The sequence below is a fragment of the Cryptomeria japonica genome, chromosome 9 (genome assembly GCF_030272615.1).
Source record: "Cryptomeria japonica chromosome 9, Sugi_1.0, whole genome shotgun sequence".
Lineage (NCBI taxonomy): Eukaryota > Viridiplantae > Streptophyta > Pinopsida > Cupressales > Cupressaceae > Cryptomeria > Cryptomeria japonica.
In genome coordinates this window covers 207,826,599-207,848,696 of record NC_081413.1, presented here as the reverse complement: position 1 = coordinate 207,848,696, position 22,098 = coordinate 207,826,599, and the positions used below count along the sequence as shown (strand labels likewise).

The window sequence follows — 22,098 nt, the reverse complement described above, 5'->3', positions numbered from 1 at the left end:
CGTTTCCTTGTTGCTGCTATAGCGTTCTGCTTCTTCCACACTGTTGTTCTTTTTTGCTACTTATTTTGATAATCATGTAAATTGGAGGAATTGTTAAGTAAATATGATAGCAAAAGTTTTTCTTATTTGGTATTGGATTCTCTGATTTAGGCATGGAATAATTATGAAGGCAAGAAATATTCAAATCGTTTGATCATTTATGATACAAGCTAGGTACTTGTCTTTTTGCCTATTTGTATTCACACATTATTTTTGGCTTAATTTCAAATCACATGAGTGCTGTGAAATAATAGATATAACTATTTAAAGGTATTTTGAGGATGTTGACATATGATTGGAGTTTGAGAGTATAGTTTGACATGTGAAACATGCAGGACCAGGAACACACAATAACATGTATACAAGAAAAGAAATTAGATCAAATGATAAGCAAGGCAGTCAAGCTTCTTTGCTGACACCCATATATCAGGAGGATGAGTTGTTTGTGTCTTGCATGGAGCGGCTCTTGTACATCCGATGTTACAACAGTTTTGAGTTTTTAGCTGCTCTAAAGGTAAAACTTGATAGTGATGACAGAGAATTGTATTCTCTGTTTCCAAAGTAATAATTTTGTAAATCATACTTAATGCTCTTTTGAAGCTTGGCAAATGATTATATAAAATATTGTAACCATTCCTAACTTATTTAAATATTTTACTGTTTTGGCGCACTTTTCTATAAAGTGTGCTGGAATATTACTTTGCCTGATATTTGTGTTTTACAGACAATACGTCCCCAACTACAAAAAGCAATTGAAAAACACAGTAATGGAGTGCATCTTCTAGTGATTGACAGGTAAATAGCTACTGGAAATGATAATTTAAATTTTAAATATCATTTTAAAGCTTGTATGATATAATATAAATAGACCTCAAGCATTGGGGTGCATTTAAGGAAAATTATGATTCATATGACAGATTAACATGCCTTTCTGCACAATGTTGGGGCATTAATTAGTGTTTAGACTGGCAGCTAAAGTCATCAATGGTTCTCTTTTATAATCCCGTGCCTTATAGTGTATCGAGGTAGACATGTCATACTTCCATGATCCATATTGGTTATGAAATTAATTTTTTGAAAAACAATTGCACAGATAAAAAATTTAGATTGACATTTTGGGTCAGTCAGGATGGTTGATTATAAAGCTTGCAAATAGGAGATCCTTAGATAACTTTGCATACAACAAGGTCTAGGAAATCATAGCAAATACTATATTTGGAAACCAAGTGAGAAAAATGCAAACGAACAAGTACTTAAATGCATACTAGTATCCTTGTTGACATTACACAATAAAACAAATATATTTAGCTTTACAAAGATTGTAGCTTCTAAGCTTGCAGATAATGGGTCCCCCAAAGCCATCTAAGTAAATTTTCCAGCCTTGTCTAGATTGGTCTGATGATTCCCAATTTCAATAGCTTATTTTGATTTTATGTATGGCTATCTTTTTTTACTTATTCTATGTAAATTCATGCTTTGTTACGAATGAGTGGTCAACCAGTGGGGAATTTTCAATGCGGTTATAGTGGATACTTCCACAATGTGCTTGTTATGTTTTTGAATTATTCTCCATGTTTCACTAATGTATGGATGACAAGAAGAGTGGTGGATAAGATAAACTCCACTGCTGGACCTAGGATTAAATGTGTCCTTAGTTGCCTTATAAATCTTTGTTATGAGGTTGGAAGATTGGATATAATAAATTCCACTGCTGGACTTAGGATCAAGTGGATACTTGTTTTTAATCTCATAAGACCTATTGTCAGGTTGGACGATTGGTGGATGTTGTTCTTTTTAACATTTTTACTAATTTATTGATCCCTTCGTGTGGGCTATTTTGCATATTTTTGAAGGCCCTTGTAATAGGTACCCTACATTTTTTTTGTGTGTTTTATGTAATCTTAAAGATTGCTGCAAGGACCCATTATTCAAAATATCAACTGAAGAAAATCACCTCGTTTGACTTTATGGGAGTTATGTTTTAACCGAGGTGCATGTTCTGGAGACAAAACACCTTATAGACATCTAAAGTTATCCCTCACTTAATTCTGTAAAATTCTCGTCATCATTTCCAATTCAATTAAATAATTGTTTTTTAATTAGTCAGCTTAATTATTCTTCCAACATTAACTAAATAATTTTAATTATTTAATTAATCAGTCTACTATTTCTTCTAATATTAGTTATATAAATTAGGACTTTTCATTAAGTTAAATAAATGCTTCTCCTAAGCTTCCACCTTAAATAAATGAATAAAAAATTTATTTATTTAAGTTCGCTATGCATATCATAAAAAAATTAACCATTTTTATTTATTTTTATTCAAATAATTCCTTATTCTGTTCACATTTCTAAAATCTTAATTAATAAACTTAATTAGTTATTGGCACAAAGTCAAGACATGGTTAATTTAATTAATTACTAGCCCACTTACCCATAAAATCATCCTATGAAATCTCAACCCTCTATTTTATTGTAGAAAATCTACACTATCCACACTTCCCCATGTGATCTCTCACACATGTGAAACAACACTTGTCTCATCTCTCTTTCCCATGTGACCTTTCACACATGTTAGAGAACACTTATCATAATCCCTCTCTTCTCTATGCAATCCTCTCACATGTGAGAGGATACTTGTCATAGCTCTCTTTCCCATAAATCTTTTCACACATGTTTGAAGAGGTTCATCATAGCCATTTGATCAAAATAAGAAAATATTAGTCATCCAAATCCTATCAATCCTTGTTCACTCCAAGTGCATCAATCACAAGGTGTCACTTGGAGGCATTTTCTTGCACCAAAACCCTAATGTATCCCTAGACATTGATCTTGAGATTCAATATCCACTCTTAATCCAAAACCCTAAAAATCTATAAATAAGACCTCTTGGAGGCCATCTTCAATAAGAAGACATTGAATACTAAGGTTACATTGTTGGTTTGAGAGCAACTACATTCCTTACACCATTCCATCATTCATCAAGATTACAACCACATGCAAGTGTGGAACAAGGGGTGTTGAGGTTGCTCATCCTCTTATTTGATCAAATGGAGGTATAGGAGAAGCATGATATTGGATTCTTTTCCTTGCATTTGGGTCCATTGTTATTTCTTCTTGTTTCTTCTCTTGTATACATACATTACAGCAATGGTTATTAGGCTTTGTTCATCCTCTTCAAACCATATGAGCTAAATAGTTTTATAACTTCTTTTTTACTCAAATACAATTGCTATAGACTCATTCTTTTGTTTTTTTTGTATTAAGGATCGCAAATAAAAAATGGAAGCACATGACCAACTGAAATTGTTTGGGACAACTCACTGTTCTTTCTTACTAAGCTACTAAGAGACCTCACAGGGTCTAATCAAGACCAACATCAGAGGGTATAGACCATTTGTATGTTGAATACAAAATTGACCAAAATAATATGCTGTTTTCTTTTGAGTATAAGGAAATAATCAATAAAACTATACATTATATTGCTTATCCATGAGATAGAATTCATCTACAGCTCTAGCTATAGATCTAATTGTCATCTGCAAAAACAGACTGCTGCCATAATGAAGTATTAGACAGCCTTCCAGTGCTCTGTCAAAAGTTCATGCTCTCACTGTAGGAATCATTTTCGTTCCAAGGCGGATGGACAACTGACAACTCTTCATTGGATCTGACTGTTTCTACAGTGAAGTCTTGTCCCTGATTAATAGAGTGTAGCTTGTTGTATTTCTTTTGGAAAGCTAGATAACTCTGCATGTATGGGACATTATCAGCCTTATTGTAAGGCCAATGTTTCCCATATTTTACCTCTTCTTTGTTGATCTCCATCTTTCCATCTTTAAGTGAAACTTGTTCTTAGATATTTCCATAGTGAGTGTTACTGCACAGAAATAGTATAAAATATGTCTTCTTAAAGACCCAGTAAACATGCTCCTAGTACCCTGAAACATTTCCTCATTTCTTTCCTTCTAGATAGCCCATAAAATATAAGCAGTCAAAGTATTCCAAAACAAGTTATAAGAGTGACTTTAGCCATTCACAGAGGCAAAGAGAATCTCTTGCCAAATTATTTTACCATTATCTTCCCACCAACCAGATCATAAAAGAACATATTTTAAATTTATTTTGCAAAGAAGCAATCAAAGATGATATGTTTAATGCTATCAGGTTGTTTGCAAACAAAGCAAAAAGTAACCATAGAGGAAGATATAGCAAGTGGGAGTTTTTGAATTGTAAATAACCATTTAAAGCAAGCCACTTTGGGTCCTAACACATTGTTCCATAAGATCTTAAATTTTTTTGATCAGCGCTTTCCAGAACAATTAAGATTCTAGCAATCATTTATGTCCTTGGTGAGGTCTTGAGTTGAGATTAGAGATCTATAGATGTGTTTCGGCTTCAAGTTTGGTAAATTAGTTCCTTTGGTCTAGGTAACTCTATCAAGAAAACCATTTTCACTAGCTTTGCAGATTGGGAAAGTGTTGACGTGTATTTTGTACACAGCCAAACACAGAATAAAATACCCAAATGGTACCTTATCCTCTCTTGAATAAAGCCTCTGAATGCTGAAGATATCGCGGAAAAAGGATCAATCAGGATGGCTTCAAGGTTCTTCGTTGTAGGATCTCTATGTGTGGATAAGCACCAGTGGTCGTTATGTATGCTGTTTCTTCAAGGGGCCTTACGTACTTCCAAAGAAAGCTTGTTCATTATACTCTCGTTTGACTACCGGAACAGGATTTTCCTAATACTAACAAGTTTTCCAAAAAAATCAAAAGACAAAGGTTTCAAGGGATGAATACTAATCTAATCCTAAGAATGACTCAATGTAGGCTAGACTTGGTAAGATTCTACCAATTTCAGTATTGCCAAGAAATTACAACTCTACTGGAATTGATGCGATCTTCTAAGGTAATTCAGTAATTTTTAAATCATCAAGGATATAGATACTATCATAGAGATACATATCAATACTTCTAAAAAATGATTGATGTTTTAAGCAATCTCAATATTTCTAGTTGACCACACAAGGCATCCTTACAATCAGTAAGAAGTTAGTGGTTTGGAATGTGAATCTCACCAAAGATCAAGCACAACACTTAGTCCTTCCAACTTAAACTTAAATACTACTTCGACTGAGAGTGATTCAAGAAAATAAACAACCATGAAGATAGCCACAAGTATTGCAATAAAACACCATAACTTCAATATTTTATTGATCTCAAAGCCAAATGGACAACAATTGTTCAAAATTCTTTCTTCACTACTCAATCTTGCTACACAATAACTTTCTTCTCTCTAAGCTCTCTCTCTCTTTTCTAACTTTTCTAAAAACTAACTCAAAATGAAAATGAGTGAGGGTATATATAGCATCCCCAAATACAATGAATGGCCCAGATCGAAAGAAGATCAACGGCTGAGATTTTGACACCTAAACCCTAATTAGGTTTTGTTACAAAAAAGGTTCCCATTTAGATAAACATTATTAAATGCATAGCCAATATTTAATTGGCACAAATATCGAGGAAACATAGACCAATAGGAATTAAGCTGCCACATCATCCTATAACAACTTTTCATCTAGAATTTTGTTCCCTTTCCTAAGCTTCCTTTTAGCATATCCAACGAATCTGGACACAATTCCCTCAATCTCAGCAATGGGAATCTCAGGAAGATTCTTCATTTGTTCTTCCAAGTGAAGGACTTGATCAAAAGCAGTGAGAAGAGCTGTCTCCCATCCAGGTTCAAGTTCTTTGATCTTCTCAATTAGGAACATGGTAGTGAACATCTGATCTCGTTGCTCATCTGTGATGATGTTCCCCTCTTTGTAAAAGATGACCTTGATTCTCTCCTCCAACTCTTGGATGTCCACATCTGTCTCAATCTCGATCCGCCTGCCAAGAATGGTACACAACACTTCAAACACCCTATCTTGAATTGGATGGATGATACCTTCAACTTGACTGCATTTGGTATTGATGTCTTCAAAAAGGACCTCTTTCATTTGGAGCAGAGCTGACCACTATAGGAGGTTCTGGGTTCCTCCATCCATTATCTTTTCTTGTGCTAGGATCCGTCTTGGTGTTTGCCTTATTACTTGTAGGACAGGAATGATAACATCTCTAGTGTGAATGAAAGCGGCTACAGTTATCATTAGATTATTGATAACCTCAAGGACCTGGATAGCTCGATGAACTGTCATCATCATTCTTGTTGCAAATTCAACGGCTACCGTGTGGGATTTATCAATCCAAGAGCTCATAAGCTGAACCAAGCTCTTGACCCTTTTTGCCTCGCCAATCGATTCAAGAGGGAGTGCTTGTAAAGGAGATACTACTGGATCCTGACGTCTCAAGGGCTGATTGAGATGACTAAAATAGCCTCTCCAAGCACCTCTCTCTCTCTCACAAGCTTCTTATTCTTTTCCATTTCTTCTTTAAGTTTGTCTTTAAGTGCTTCAAATGAATCGGTTGCCTCTTCCATCGCTTGTTCGGTGGTAAGTGGACCAAGCTCAAATGTTTCTAAGTCATACTCATCTGCAAGAATTTCACCTTCATATTTGTCCACTACTGGCGTAGCTACTTGCAATTTCCTGGATCTTGTCTCATCTCGAATTACCTTGGACATTTTTGTGGCCTTCCTCTTTTCTATCACCTCTTGAGAACTCCCTATAAGGCTTTCTAAATCAAATACATCTTCTTCCTCTTCAACCACAACTACCCTTGTCAGTCTCTCTTTTAACCAATCCGGAATGGCGTATCTTGTTTCCTTTACTTGTATTTCTTTAAGCAGTGGTCCATCCTCTCAGAAAGGAGATGTCGCTTCATCATCATTCTTCTCTTCATGTAGCTCATTAGCATCAACTTGGGGAGATTGACTCGACGACTGCTGAGGTGTCTGTCCCTTTTCTTGCTTGTCATTTTGTACCATGGATTCCATAGACTCATCAATTTCATATACCATCTTCTCTTGATCTGCCTTCTTTTCATGTCGAGAAGATGTGCTTGGTGGGTGATCGGGGTTTGCCTTCTTCTTCTTCCTGGTGGATTCCCTTTTCTCAGGTCTTTCTTTCCTCTTTGAGCCTTTGGAATGAGAAGTATTCTCACTCATGCTTGCTTCGCCTTCTTCTGGTCTTGCCTCCAAAGTGAATGTCATTGATACATTCTGCTCTTTCAACTTCTGATGCTGTACATCCACCCATCTGCGAGTGCATGATAAAACAGGAGCCATCAAAGCTCTCAGGTCTAAAACCTCGAGCTCATTGCAATCTATTTTCACTTCCTTATCCTCTTTCTCATAAGATGACTGGAGGTATCTACCATTATCTTGGGCCTGATCAGCTACTCTATAAACTTTGCATTTCCTGATGAGATCTAAGGGTAGCCGGGAATAGGGTAGCTGGGAATGCATCTTTCTCTTAACCTCTAAATCACTTGAGAGATTCATCCAAAAGTCTTCTACCTGAAACTCATGCTTGTACTTCCTGCCGACTGTCTCCATATAACCATGAGGATCAAAATTCTTCGGCGAGGCAAAGAATGAGAATGAGTATAAAGATAATTCCTTCTCTACATCCTTCGAGGCTTGAGCGTTAGGACACACCTCAACTGAATTCCCCAATATGATGGGCATGGGAATTCCATTTCCATGCTTGTGTCTGGATGCCTTCGTATAAGCTGCCAACTGTCTAGTCACCTCGAGTAGCACTATCCTGTCTGTTGGATATCTTGGCAACATGTAGGGAGGTGAAGGACACCCCTGAATTCTGATGTATGTGAACTTTTGAAATTGGATGAACCAGGCGCCATACTTCTTCACAAGGTCTTGTGCATCCAGAGACAGACGATTGTGAATCCCACCTTGCAATATCCTGGTAATGTTCATCGTGAATGTGTCATTGACTAACTTGTAGTCACTTCTAAGCGGATGATGCAGATGAACATAAGAATCACAAACCCTTATTTCTCCGGGTCCTCTTCCGATCACTCCTCTGTGAGGTAGCCCTGCATACTCGAAACTTCTGATTAAAGAATATATAACATATGAGCTCATATGGAATGATTTGGTGGGTCTTAGCCTTCTTAACTGCATGTCCAAACAATTGTTAATGATTCTGGCCCAATGAAGCATTCCTTTTCCTTGGACTATCACTTGAATGAAGAAGAACATCCACTTTTCGAAGAAGAAGGCTTGAGGGGCCCCTGTAACTCGATTGAGCAAAGTTATCAAATCTCTGTATTCCTCCTGGAAATCAATCCTATGTGGTGTATTGGGAATCTTGTTCAGGCGAGGCCGACTCTTGAGCAACCAATTCTTATTGATGAGATTCAGACATGCATCGGGATCATCTTCATAGATTGACCTGGCTCCTTCTAAGTTTTTGTAAATCATATCTTTATGGTCTGGAAGATGAAGAGCTTCGCTTATGGCTTCCTCTGAAAGGTAAGCTAAGATGTTCCCGTCCTTAGATACGATCGTCCTTGATTGTGAGTCATAGTGGCGGGCACACTCGATCATCAGCTCATGACACTTGACTGCGGGAGGGAAACCTGCCGCCTTGATGATGCCACTTTCAATTATCTTCTTCGCAACAAGTGATGGCTTGCCAATGTATGGGACCTCTCGAAACTTCTTCACGTTGAAGTTGCCTAAGTTGGTGTCTCCAACATTACTCCATTTGGACACGATCCTGGTCTCCAATTCGTCATTCTTCTGATCTTCTTTGATGAGAGCCAGGCGACTAGTAGATACTCCGGCCTTTGGAGTCGCCATCTTGACACCTACACAACATTTCAAAATTAATCCTTGAGCATTAAAGGGTAGAAAATAAGACTCAAAAGGAGGATTTAAGATATTAATTAGGAAATTTCATGATAAATCTAGAATTATTCATTTCCTAATTAATTAATCAACACTTAGACTTTTCTAGAAAAAATGCCTAAAAAATTAAGTCTTGAATAAGGATATTAAGATAATTTCGCCATATCTCCTCTTGAGTTTCTCAAAAAAAACTTGACAATGATGAAAGAAAGCTAGACTTTGATGGACAAGGCCTAGATTATAGTCCTCCCTTGGATGGATTGCGCCTCCTCTAGCTTCAAAAGAATAAATTCCACCCTCCTTAGTATCCACACTTAGTAGAAACTCGCCTCAAACATGCTATATTTCGCTCCTCAAATTCGCACTTCAACTTCGCATTTAAGAAGGGATGAATGAATGATTAAAACTTGAACAAAGCATCCCCTTTATATAGAGCTCTCACCTCTTGTTTCCCCAAGGCCGACTTGCTAATAAAGAGGTAAAAAAAATAAAATAAAACCTTTAAAATTGTGGGCCGACTTGCCAAATAAAGGCAAAATAATGTCTTGAGCGCTTTTGATAAATTTTAATTTAAAAATTAATTTTAGACGTCTCTAAGATGCCCCTTTTGATTATTTCAAGGTCAAAAATTAATTTATTAAATTAAAATGCATCTAATTTAATGCGAATTTGATTTAATCTTTCCAAAGGCCTTGAAGTTAGCAATTTTGGGGGATTTGAGGAATATCAATGCTTGACTAAGGTATCAATGAAGAATGTCAATAACTTCGCCTTGGACCCTTAGCAAGGGTCAGGAGCGATTTTTAAATTAGGCCTTGAATACCTCATTGTTACACGTCCAAAACTTCACCTAGGCATCTTAAATGGCATCTTTTACTGGAGTTTGGGTTTGATTTCACTTGAATTTTGGAAGAAAAGTGCATTTAGGGTTTTTTCGCCCTGGACCCTCAGCAAGGGTCAGGAGCGATTTTTCAAATTTTCTCTTACTCCTCCATCATTTAGCCCCAATCTATTTCACAAGGTTAAGCAACGATCCTCTTCATTCATTCCATGCATGCTTGGTTTGTTATTGCAAGGCAAAATAGGTGTTTGGAGATTTTCACCCTGGACCCTTAGCAAGGGTCAGGAGCGAATTTTGCAATTTTGACTAAAAAATCCTTATTTCTTCATCTAAAAACTTCTTCACCACGCAAGACCATGTTCATTTCTCTTTTCAATATGCCTTTGATACTTCATTTCAATCAAACCAAGCAAGAAAAGCCTCCTTCAAAGTTTTTCGCCCTGGACCCTTAGCAAGGGTCAGGAGCGAATTTTGCATTAGACTCAATCCATCATCATTTTTCGTTGAAACTTTCATTCATCACTAGGTAATGTCCTTCCTTATCCATCCCATCCAAATTTGCCTTGTTTCTGCAAGGTAGAATAAGAGATTTTCAAATTTTCGCCCTGGACCCTCAGCAAAGGTCAGGAGCAATTTTTCTTCCCTGGCTTAGAATCATCAAGTTTTGGAAGCAAATCTTTATTCATCATGTTTTTAAAGGCCACTTTTACCCCAGTGCATCTTTGTCTTAGCAAACCTCAAAGGAAATAGGTTGATTTTGCAATTTTTGCCTTGGGCCTTCAGCAAGGGTCAGGAGCGATTTTGAGTTTTTTGAGCAAATTCTTGATCATTCCAACTTCAATCCACCTCACAATGCCAGGAAATATCTTTCTTCTTGCTCCCAATCCAAGTTTGATTTTGTTTTGCAAGGCAGAATGGGAGATTTTAAGATTTTCGCCCTGGGCCTCCTGAGAGGGTCAGGAGCGAATTTTGAGTTTTAGGCATATTTCTTCATGCTTTCAACTTGAAATCTCTTCTAAGGCAAAGAACATCATGCCTTCTCCCCAGCCAAATCATGAATAACAAGATCTTGTCTCAATTTGCAAGGAAAATAGGAGGATTTGGAAATTTCGCCCTGGACCTCCTGAGAGGGTCAGAAGCGATTTTCCTCCTTAGCCTTAAAACTTTCATTCTTAACAATCCCTTTTCACTTCAAAGCAATTCAAACATCATTTCAAGCTTACTCCTAGGCCTAGCTTTGCTCAACTTTGGAGGAAAAAAAAGGTCAGATTTTGGATTTTTTGCCCTGGACCTTCAGCAAAGTTCAGGAGCGAATTTCCTTATTTAGTTTGATTGCCTCTTTGTTGGCCATCCAAATCATCTTCAAAGGATAAAACATACCTTTTCTTATCCATTCCAACCCAAAAAATCATTTTTGTCCTTGCAAGAAAGAGGTGTTTTGAGAATTTCGCTCTGGGCCTCCTGAGAGGGTCAGGAGCGAATTTGCCTTTCCTGGGCAAAATTCCTTCATCTTTTGATCTTCAAACAAGTTAGGAGGCTCTATTATGTTCACTTCACCATTCATCACGCCTTTGACATCTCAATTTGACCAAACAAGGCCAGAGATGACTCCAATAGAGATTTTCGCCCTGGACCCTCAGCAAAGGTCATGAGCGAATTTCTCAATTCATGCTTGTTCCATCATTACTTCAAGTTGATTTCTCCTCTCCAAGGAAGAAAACACTATTCCTCTCTCATCCATACCCAAGCTGGACTTGATTTTGCCAGGAAAACAGGTGATTGAAGGAATTTCGCCCTGGACCCTCAGCAAGGGTCAGGAGCGAAATTTAGGTTTTCAACAAAGTCCTTTATCTTTTCAAGTTGAAACTTTCTCAGGTGGGTAACGGGAGATGTCTTTATTTCACTCATGTTCAAAACTTGATCTTTTTCACTGCAAAATAAGGAAAATTCAAAATTTCGCCCTAGGCCCTCAGCAAGGGTTAGGAGCGAATTTGCCTTTGTTGCCCAAAATTCATCAATTTTCATGCTTTCAAACCCTCAATTGCATCAAGTGACGTTCAATCTTCCTTCTGGGAGACCCTGCATAAAACAAGTTAGCCAAAATTAGTGACAAATAAACTTAAACAAAATTTTAGCTCTGGACCTCCTGAGAGGGTTAGGAGCGAAATCTTCAATTCAGGCTAAACTGTTCAAATTTTAAGTTTCAAACCACTTCACAAGGCAAAGTCAAGTCATTTTCAAGGCCAGGAACCAGTTAGCAAGTTCACTCAAAACAAGAAATTGTGTTTAGAATGAAGTTCGCCCTGGACCCTCAGCAAGGGTCAGGAGTGAATACCCTATTTCAGGCATCATCTTGCTCTCCAAAAATCGATCAAAAACCTCTCCAAGCGAGAACACACAAATTCATCTCCAAACACTAAAACTTAGTCAAAATTATGAAGGAAATCCCGTCTACAAAGAATTTCGCCCTGGACCCTCAGAAAGGGTCAGGAGCGAATTTGACATTTTTCAGGCTCTTGATCCATTTCATTCCCTATTTAACTTAGCCCACTAGACTCACTTCCTTCAATGACTCAATTGACTCAAACCTGGAAACAAGCTGGACTTTACCCCAAAAACCTTCTTTCAATCAAGACCTAACCTGAGTCCTGTCCTATCCCTGACCTAACCAATTTGACTCTCCTGAAGGGTATACCTCATTCTGACAATCCTGAATCTTTAGGAAGACCAACGATTTTCCAAATTTTGACTGGACTTGGCTTGAACGGCACCCAAAAGAACCCCTAAGGATTAGCCCAAGCCTAGACAGACAACCACTCACCCACTCAAAATCCTAAAAGTAGAGAGAAAAACAAGCAAAGAGAAGGCAAAACCAAAAAACAAAAGAGGGGGTCCTCATTCTAATGGGGTGATGTGTGAAATGGTCACAACAGAAAGGAATGTTCCTGCAAGCCTCTCGAAGAACAGAGTATGTCCTTAAATGTGTTGGAGGCAAATTGAATTCATTGCTCAACTAATTCCAAGACATAAGATGATTGTTACAATGAATGTTGTTAAAGCACCTAATACCTTTTAGATGCCAAGTTTCTGTTGAGAAGCCTTGTAATAAGGCAACTGGTTTATCCTTTTCTGAATGGTTCTGCCAGATGGATCTCTCAGAATTTAATGCACAACTATTACAACTCAAAAATTCGCATCCTTTAATATGTTCTCTATTAGCTTCACAGCATTTCCAAATACTTTTAAATATGTTGGACTAAGCAGGTATTACTGAAAAGTTACCAAAGAGAATGTCATTTAAAGGGAGTTGTTTCCAACTCTTAGCTTGTCTGGGAACAACAGCTTGGATATTGTTCATGACAAGCACCTTCCACAGTTCATGACCACTCAAGGTTTTATAGATCCACTTACTAGCTAGAGAGATGCCATGTCTTTTGATTTCTTTCAATCCTCAGCCTCCTTCCACCTTTTTTAAACAACACCAATCCCACTTCACCGCATGTTTTTTTCTATTACCTCTTCCATCAGACCAAAGGAATTGTCTAAATCTTCTTTTGGATTTCATTCGCTTGGTAGCTGCTAAAAAGACACGCTGATGAATAATATAGATTGTACGAAGATAAAATTTTCTTACAAATCTGAAGCCTACCAGCTAAGGAGAGGTATTGCTTATTCCATTTATAGAGTATTTTATCAATCTTGCTTCTAATCCATTCCCACCTCTTTCAGACAAGGATTAATGGCAAAGGGAATGCCCAGGTACCTAACTATTTTGTTAGGTCCACCCCATTGAAATTTGTACTTGTTGAACCAATGTGGGGGTCACTATTTCAACTAAGCATTGTTGTTTAAGCCTTGGAGATTTTGGCTTCAGATGCTTCACAAAACAAATTGAGTTTGCGTATAAGATAGTCAACATTACTCTCCTCAAGATCAACAAACATTGTTGTATCATTAGCAAATTGAACATTTAACAAGTCTTTTGCATTGGGGAGAGAGACTCCTCTAGCTTCGGGAGACAAGCTAGAGTCCTTGAGAATATAATAAATAGCATTTAGAGGCTATCACAAATCTAGAAGGAACTAGAGGGCAGCCCTGACTAATACACCTTCCTAGAGGAAAAAGATCAAGTAGGGAGCCATTAACATCAACCTGAGCTACAAGATCATTTAAAAGCATTTTTACCATTTGATAGTAACCACTTGGTTAGCCAAATGCTTCAAGTGTCATCAACCAAGAATGACCATTCCATTCTATCATATGCTTTCTCAAAATCTAGCAAAAGAACGCCAGTGTTTTGATTAGATGTCCTGGCCCATTCTGTGGCCTCCCATCTAGTAATGAGATTCTCTAGAATGTATCTACTCTTGATGAAACCAGTTTGGGTGTAGCTAATAAAATTGGGAAGTATATCCACTAGTCTAAGGGCCAATGTTTTGGCCAAGATCTTATGGGAGACATTAAGGAGTGTTATAGGTCTCCGGTTTTTAATTGGAGTCTTCTCCCCATCCTTAGGGAGCAGTTTGATGATACCTTTATTGATATTGTCTCCTAAGGACCCTTTGATTATGGCTTCAATGTATACTTTCATCAGATCATTTGCAATCCATCCACACTTATAAAATTCAATGGGGAGGCCATCAACTGCAGGGGTTTTGTCATTATTAACTTTTGGATTGCATTTATACTTTCAACTCTAGCTATTGCCAAGTTTAGTTCATCTTCAATATCCTTTGAAATCTTCTTAGGAATTAAATTTTTACATCTTTCTCCAGTATTATGTCCTCGAGAGTTATTTCCTTCAGTGGAGAATAGAGTCTTATAGAAGCTATGAAATTGTCTTTTTTATTTCCTCAGGATCATTAATCAGATTGCTATCAGACTAAATATTACCGGCTTGTTCTCTGATAGTCTTTGTTTTGATATACCTAAAGAAGAATTTGGAGCCCTTGTCTCCATAGTTAAGCCAATTCAATTTGGTTCTAACTCTTAACCCTTATATCTTTGTTTCTTGAAGACCTCTCAATTGGTTTTTTGCTATGACTAACTCTTCATTTACTCTTAAGTTTTTAGGATAAGATTGTATATCCTTTTCCAGATCAAGTAGTTTTTCTTGAAGACCATTTTCAGTTTTCTGGAATATAATGCTCTTTTTTTCCTAATAACCTGGAATATACCGGCCCAACTTTTGACGTTGCTATCCCATCTTTCAATGGGAGTTTGGTCTTTTAACATCCATTTGTTGATTTCTCTTAGAGCGAATATTGCATCATTGCACTCATGATTTTTTAACAAATTTGTATTGAGAAGAAATTTACCATGCTCACCACAGTCTTTAGGTCTGACATTATCAATATGTATTTTGCAACAAATAGGATGATGATCAGATAAGGAGCAAGGGGCAACCTTGATGCTACTTTCATCACATATCTGACCAAATCTGAAGTAATCCTTATTGGCATAAAATCTGGTTAGGTGATAGTATATCCTCCTGGACCCCTTTTGACTGCTGCACTAGGTAAACCAAATGTGCTGTTTATCTTTCCTACACCCTTCAAGAGGATCAAAGAGGTTGAACTTATTCTTCAGTATAGATAGAAGAATTTCTCATTTCCTTTCCACTCCATCTTACTTCCTCTTGACTTGTCTTCCTGGTTCTCCACCATGTTAAAGTCACCTCCTATAATCGAAGGGATGTCTTGAATCTCACACATCCATATCAATAGATCGAGTCTCTCCAAATTCTCATTGGGAGTATAAATGGCACATAGACCAAACTTTCTATTATCTCTCTCTATAGTAATCCACACTGCTCTGTTACAAAGGGAGACTACATGCACAGTAACAAAGGGGGACCAACCATTTCAGAGCAGAATGACCACTCCCCCTCTGCCTTTATCATGCGCAGTACAAAATTGCATGGCATCTTTCCAAATAAACTTCAAATTAGTTTCAAGAGTAAAATTGACAGATTTTGCTTCTTGCAAGAATACTACATCCTTGTTGTGGATTTGGTTGAAAAATCTTCTAACAATGTATTTCCTGTTAGTGAATTCCAACCCCTTAATATTCCAACTTTTACAATTGATCATCATTTGCATAATGATTGAGAGTCACTTTTAGAATTCCTAAACTTCTCAAAACATTTAGGAATTTTGCCTTCTTTTTCTAATCTTTTAGGACTAGGCAAAGCCTTGTCTTTGCTTCTAATCTTTCTCTTTTTCTTTTTAACTTCATCTAGCCTTTATCTGAAAGCTCAGACCTCTATTACTCGATTTGTGGATTTGGGTGTGGAATTGGGTTCGGGTTCAATTCTAGGCCGACCCTAGGTTTCAACTCGAGTGCCTAGTCTGAACTTGGGCAAACCCAGGTGTTTCCAACACTATCCTCAAAGTTGGTCTTTAACATCTTCTTATTCACATTATCTGGAAAATGCATTATTCATAATGCCCGACTTTGTTTGCACCCCTTTATTCAGAAAACAATAATATATCTTGGATGTCATAATCTTGTAATCTTGTAAGTGGGTTGGCTTTGTTGTAGAAAGTGTCATAATTTGGATCGCTTTTTTTAATAAATTGAGAGGCATGTTAATTCTATATTGATGTCCGAAAGATTGAGGACGTTTTTGTTTTGAACACCTTGTGGGGTCTTCTTGAGAGCTAAACTTGGTAATTACTTTATACAAGTGAACACAAGCTAAGTAGATGTGATCTGCAATCCTGTATACTTTGTTGCCTCTATTGATTTAAAGATATTCTTTAATTTTTATATTTTGCATCATGTTAGAATATTTAATCTTTACTTGACTTAGGTTTATTTGTATTTAGTTTAGGATAGTCTTTTGGAATCCCTACATGTAATTTGTCCTCTAGTACATGTGTGAGGACAAGTCATTTCTTTTATTTTCCTTTATTAAGGAATATAAAACTTTAGTAATTACCTGTCCCCTTTTTGTTGACATCAGTTCTTTAGTGAGGATTAGCCTATTACCCTGACCCTTGTAGGCTAATGGGATTGTTTAGAGGGTCTTTTGAGGATTGGTATCATCCCTAGTGTTCAGAGTGCTTCAGTTTGGTCTTCGTTTGGCATCATTCGGACATCATTTGCTCTACTTACTATTTTTAGTAAGTCTTGGGATGTTAGAGATGGACCCCTGCTATTTTTAGTAAAAGGGGTATGGTCATATGCAGTCTCCTCATGTTAGCTCACAGTTCAAACGACGTTTGAAAATACAGAGTATTCATGGAGATATTAATGTTTAATTGGCTCAATTAAACATTAATATCTCCATTTTATATTATTAAGTTATAAAATGACTTTATATTATAAAGCACTTAAATGAGGGTCTATTTATCATGAGAAGGGGCCCAAGTTTATTAATAATTTATGAGCACATAACCCAAGGTTTAATTACATTATTGATGCCAATGAAATATTATAACATTTTAATGTTAATTAAGAGCTTTTTGAAGAAGTTCGAACTTCTTGAGGAAATATAAGTGTGTAAAAGGAATCGAACTTCATCATGTGATTGGAGTTTTTGATTGAAGTTTCTCTAGAGCATTGAAGTGTAGAATACGAAGGGTTTTTGCAGGATTCAAGGCTCGTCGGCATTGGAGAGCGTGGCTTCTTCATTGTAACAGCATATAAAGGGTGTGCGATATCATCTGATTATGCTTGTGAGAGTTGGCTTCATTCAGGAGTCAATATTGAGTTGATTGGAGGGTTTATTTCAGAGTTTGTTTGTAGATTGAAAGGGATTATATTCAGAGATTTATTTGCTGCTAGAGTGCCCGTGAACAGTGCGCTACAGTACCTATGAATAGTAAATCGCTACAGTACCCGTGCACAGTAAATGCTACAGTACTAATGCATTTTAGAAGAGTTCATCTACATAAATTCAAAGGGGTTTGAAGAGCGATTTCAGATTGTTGGAGGCTACATTTATTGCTGTTAGTACCACTCATTGGCACGTGGGAATTACATGTATGTATGACAAGTGTTTGTGTTAATGACAATTTGTTGTAAGTGCATTTTGGTTTCTTAGAATGCATGCCAAATGTTCGTAGAAATGTCTAACAACTGTAGATGCATATTTCATACGATTTCAGTCACATTGTCATTGAAAGGTTAGTGGTAGGTGTTACATTGCATTCTCATTTAGTTTCAGACTTTGATATATGTCCTTTTGAGTTCAATGAATGCATATTATCATCTCTTAAGTTAGAATATCAAAAAGAAACCACAATCAACAAGTATAGAAGTTTCATGACAAGTGTTTGACAATATTCCTTGAGCATTGAAATCAGAATTTTTCAATCAGATTTGGCAAGGGATACTACAGTGGTATCAAAGCCATCTCATACCACTGTAATATCCCTTGCCAAATCTGATTGAAAATTTATGATTTAAATGCTCAAGGAATATTGTTGTCATGAAAATTTTGTATTTGCTGATTGTGGTTTCTTTTTGATATTCTGATTTATGAGATGATAATATGCATTCATTGAACTCAAAAGGTCATATATCAAAGTCTGAAACTAAATGAGAATGCAATGTAACACCTACCACTAACCTTTCAATGACAATTTGTGACTCAAATCATATGAAATATGCATGTACAGCTGTTAGGCATTTCTATGAACATTTGGCATGCATTCTAAGAGACCAAAATACACTTACAACAGATTGTCATTAACACAAACACTTGTCATACATACATGTAATTCCCATGTGCCAATGAGTGGTACTAACAGCAATAAATGTAGCCTCCAACAATCTGAAAATCGCTCTTCGAACACCTTTGAATTTCTATAGATTAAATCTTCTAAAATGTATTAGTACTGTAGCGATTTACTATTCACAGGTACTGTAGCGATTTCCTATTCATGGGTACTGTAGCAGCTGATAAAAGCCTGCAATCTGCTTTTTAATGTCTGCCAACTAGAAGCCACAAGTCTCTAATTGATCAATCTTTAAACCCCTTCAAACTCTTGATAAAATTCTCCAACTTTAAGCACAAATAGAACTCCTGGGTGAAGCTCTCCCGAATACCACAATTCAATGGATATTTCACCACTTCACAGTAGTTGCAACATTGAAGAGTATCACGTTCTCCAATGGCCTGGAAATTCGAAACCCTTGGCTTCTTCCTCTCCAAAATTCTTTAAGTATCAAAATGCATAATTCACAATGAGGTTCGAGTTCTTCAAGATAATATATATATTTCCCTCACAAGTTCGATTTCTCCTTTGCTCATTAAATGATATTAAATGATAATAAAATTAGATGCACTTTATCATTTAATAATTACCTTGATTTGAGAGTCTAATTAATTAATTCCAATGGCCCCAACTTATGATACCTCGACCCTCACTTAAGTTATAATATTAAGTTTATATTATAACTTAATAATATAAGCTCAGAACCATTAATATTTATTTAAACTAAATAAACATTAATATCTCCATTATTACTCATCTTTTTTGAACGTCGTCTAAACTGGGAGCTGACATGATGAAGCTGCATATGACCATACCCCTTTACTAAAAATAGCAGGGGTCCATCTCTAACATCTCTGACTTACTATAAATAGTAAGTAATGCATACGGGTCCAAATGAAGCCGAACGAAAGCCAAACCTACAAAACTCTGACCACTGGAGAAGTTGCATCCCTCAAAGGATCCTCTATTCAATCTTATTAGCCTACGAGGGTCAGTAATAGGCTAATCCCATTGAATATCTGATGTCAACAAAAAGGGGACATCACAGTCCGCCCCTCCTGAAATTGCTTGTCCCCAAGCAATCTCGTCGGCAAATAGACTCCTCCACCTGGATCCCAAGTGAAGACCTGTACAATGTCCCTGCTATCAACAAATGACTCTTATGGTGCAGGAGCACCCTTCTAAGGTCTTCCTCCATTTGATTTTTGTTGGAATTTTGCTTCTTTAAGAAGCCATGTAAATGTAATAAGAGCCAAGAGCTCATTGGTCTTGTTTAGGTCCTAGTTTAGGTCCTAGGTTCACAAGTCTAGGTTGAGTTTTCTTGTGGAGTAGAGGGTATGTGTGCCATTGATGAGTTTGGGGTCCTTTTAGCATGGTTGTGTCCATAGGATAGCCCAATGTAGGCCCAAAAGTCAAGAAAAGCAACATTGCAAAAGTCGCTCAAAAGTTGCAAAAAGTTGCATGACAACTTTTCAAAGTTGTCATGCAACTTTTCCACCTAATAGGTAATAACCTTAGCTAGGCGTGGAGAACCCTAACCTTGGCACACAAACCGAGGCAAAGACATTATATATTGTTGCAAACCCTAAAATGAGGGGTTGGATGTCAGATTGTACGGCCCAAGGGAAAAGACCTTGACTGTGACTGTGTTTTTGTTTCCAGTCGGCACAAATGGAGCATTAACAGATTGACAATGGATTGTTTTGCAAACTAAACGGTGTTGAGAGATACTTTCATTTTGAGCAATTAGGTTAGGTTTATTGTGCAGGTTTTGTGTGTTTTGTAAATATTTTGTGAAGTTACTCTTTCACTGTCCAGTTTTGGACTGTTTTGTGTAAATGGGTTGACAACTCCTATCCCCATTGTGGAAACACCATGAAACCATGGGGAATAGGAGTGCAGACCTTGTACAGTACCTCAGAGGAAGCAGGGCCCCTGAAGATGCAGGAAAGCCTTTCAAAGACCCACTCCTAGGCGAGACTGGATTGTGCCCAGCTAGGAAGGGTTGAGGTTGCAGAGGTCCATGAGAGCAAGGTAGGACAAGGAAGGAGGCACCCTTTGGAGGAGTTGTAGAGGGGTGTGTGGAGCACCATTGGTGAGAAGGAGGAGCTTCCACCAATCCAGATAAGGTGGTAAAGACAACAAACCATCACTGTGACCCTGGCAGGCCTAAAAACCCTTAAAAACCCTTAAATTCACCTAGGGCAGTGTACGGACACTTGGAGGCCCAAAACCAGGAAAATCTTTGAGCCTTTGCCAAATGAATAGTAGTCCCTTTGGGAAGTCTCACAAGTTTTAGCATCGTTTGCAAGAGGGAGCCCTAAAAGTCCGTAATAGAGGCCTAATTGGGCACATTCCTTGTAGCCCTATTTTGTAGGAAAGAAGCAAAATAGTGAGATCGGTAACAAATAGGAAGGTCAAAACCTCTTGGGGGCACATGAATGGATGGAAAACTATGTGAAAGACCTGTCCTATCCTTGCTAGGACCTAAGAAGGTGTAGGAGGAGCTAAACCCTTATTAGCCTATGTGAGGGTTTTCAAGCTTGTGAGTAGGTGTGACCTTGGGAGAAGTATCACAGGTTGTTGGTGGGTGGATTGGGTAAGGTCAGGGGATTCCTCAAGCAAGGGAAGTCCTAGAGGCCCTAGGGTGTGGTTGGAACACCTGGTGATCCAAGGAAAGGATCAAGGAGCATAGACTAGGTTAGTTTATCCTATATCCATTCCCATTAGAGTGGTATCAGAGCCAGTTAAAGATTTGGTGGACTGTGCATGTCTCTATATTTTGGCGAATCAGTAGGGGAGAACATAATGGTCACTAATGCAGAGCTGGCTAGGGAGGTAGAAGAACAAAAGGAGAAAAATAGACTCCTTGAGGATGCTATGAGTGAGATAAGGAACAAGCTGCAAGAAGTGGTTGATCAGAGAGCACAAGATCTCTGGGGTGCGGAAACCAGTGACAGAGGCAAGAAAGCTATTGATCTTGATGACATCATACCTGAACCAGACCCCTTAATCAATGAAGCACCTTTCGTAAAGGCCATCAAGGCTTTGAATACAAAAGTTTTTGAAGGATTGCCACATTTCAGTGGAAGGATGGACATTGACATCGTCATGGAATGGATTGAGGGTATGGAGAACCACTTTGAGTGTGAAGGTGTGATAGAAGCTCATAAGGTTAAGGTTGCCAAATCAAGACATAAGGTTAAGGTTGCCAAATCAAGACTAAGGGGAGCAACCTTGACATGGTGGAAGTACTTGCAAGAGGAGAGAGTTAGCATGGGAAAGCTACCTATTGCAAACTGGAAGGCCATGGTGAGTAAGATCAAGGAGAACTACTTGCCAGAGGATTATGAAGTCCAACTTCATAAGAAGAGACAGGGATTGAAGCAAAAAGACCTTGATGTGACCTCCTACACAGAGGAGTTTCAAAAGCTTTGTCTTAGATCCAAAGTCCAAGAAGAGGAATCTATCAAGGTGGCTAGGTATCTAAGTGGCCTAAAGTGGAACATCCAGGAGGAGATAAGCCTATGGACTCCTACCACTGTCCAAAAGTGTCATCAGCTTGCTGCCAAGGTGGAAGAGAGGAACAAGAGGAAGGGAGACTCCAACAATAGGGGTAGAGGCAGAGGTAGAGATCAAATGAATCACCGAGGTGGTTACCAAAGCAAGGCA

The 22,098-nt window shown here is 37.7% G+C and overlaps 1 protein-coding gene across 3 annotated transcripts in view; it reads left to right on the top strand.

Annotated features, from left to right (window-relative positions):
- The window catches only part of LOC131044523 (DNA repair protein XRCC2 homolog), a 120,150-nt gene that overhangs the window by 31,147 nt on the left and 66,905 nt on the right, over positions 1–22,098 (top strand). For all 3 annotated transcript variants that reach the window (XR_009105686.2, XM_057977868.2, XM_057977867.2), the window contains exons 3-4: positions 375–553; positions 764–834. Coding sequence is in view for 2 of the 3 variants with exons in the window: in XM_057977868.2 (XP_057833851.1) it covers positions 375–553; positions 764–834 (250 nt within the window). In the remaining variant the exon portion in view is untranslated. The remainder of the gene's footprint in view (positions 1–374; positions 554–763; positions 835–22,098) is intronic.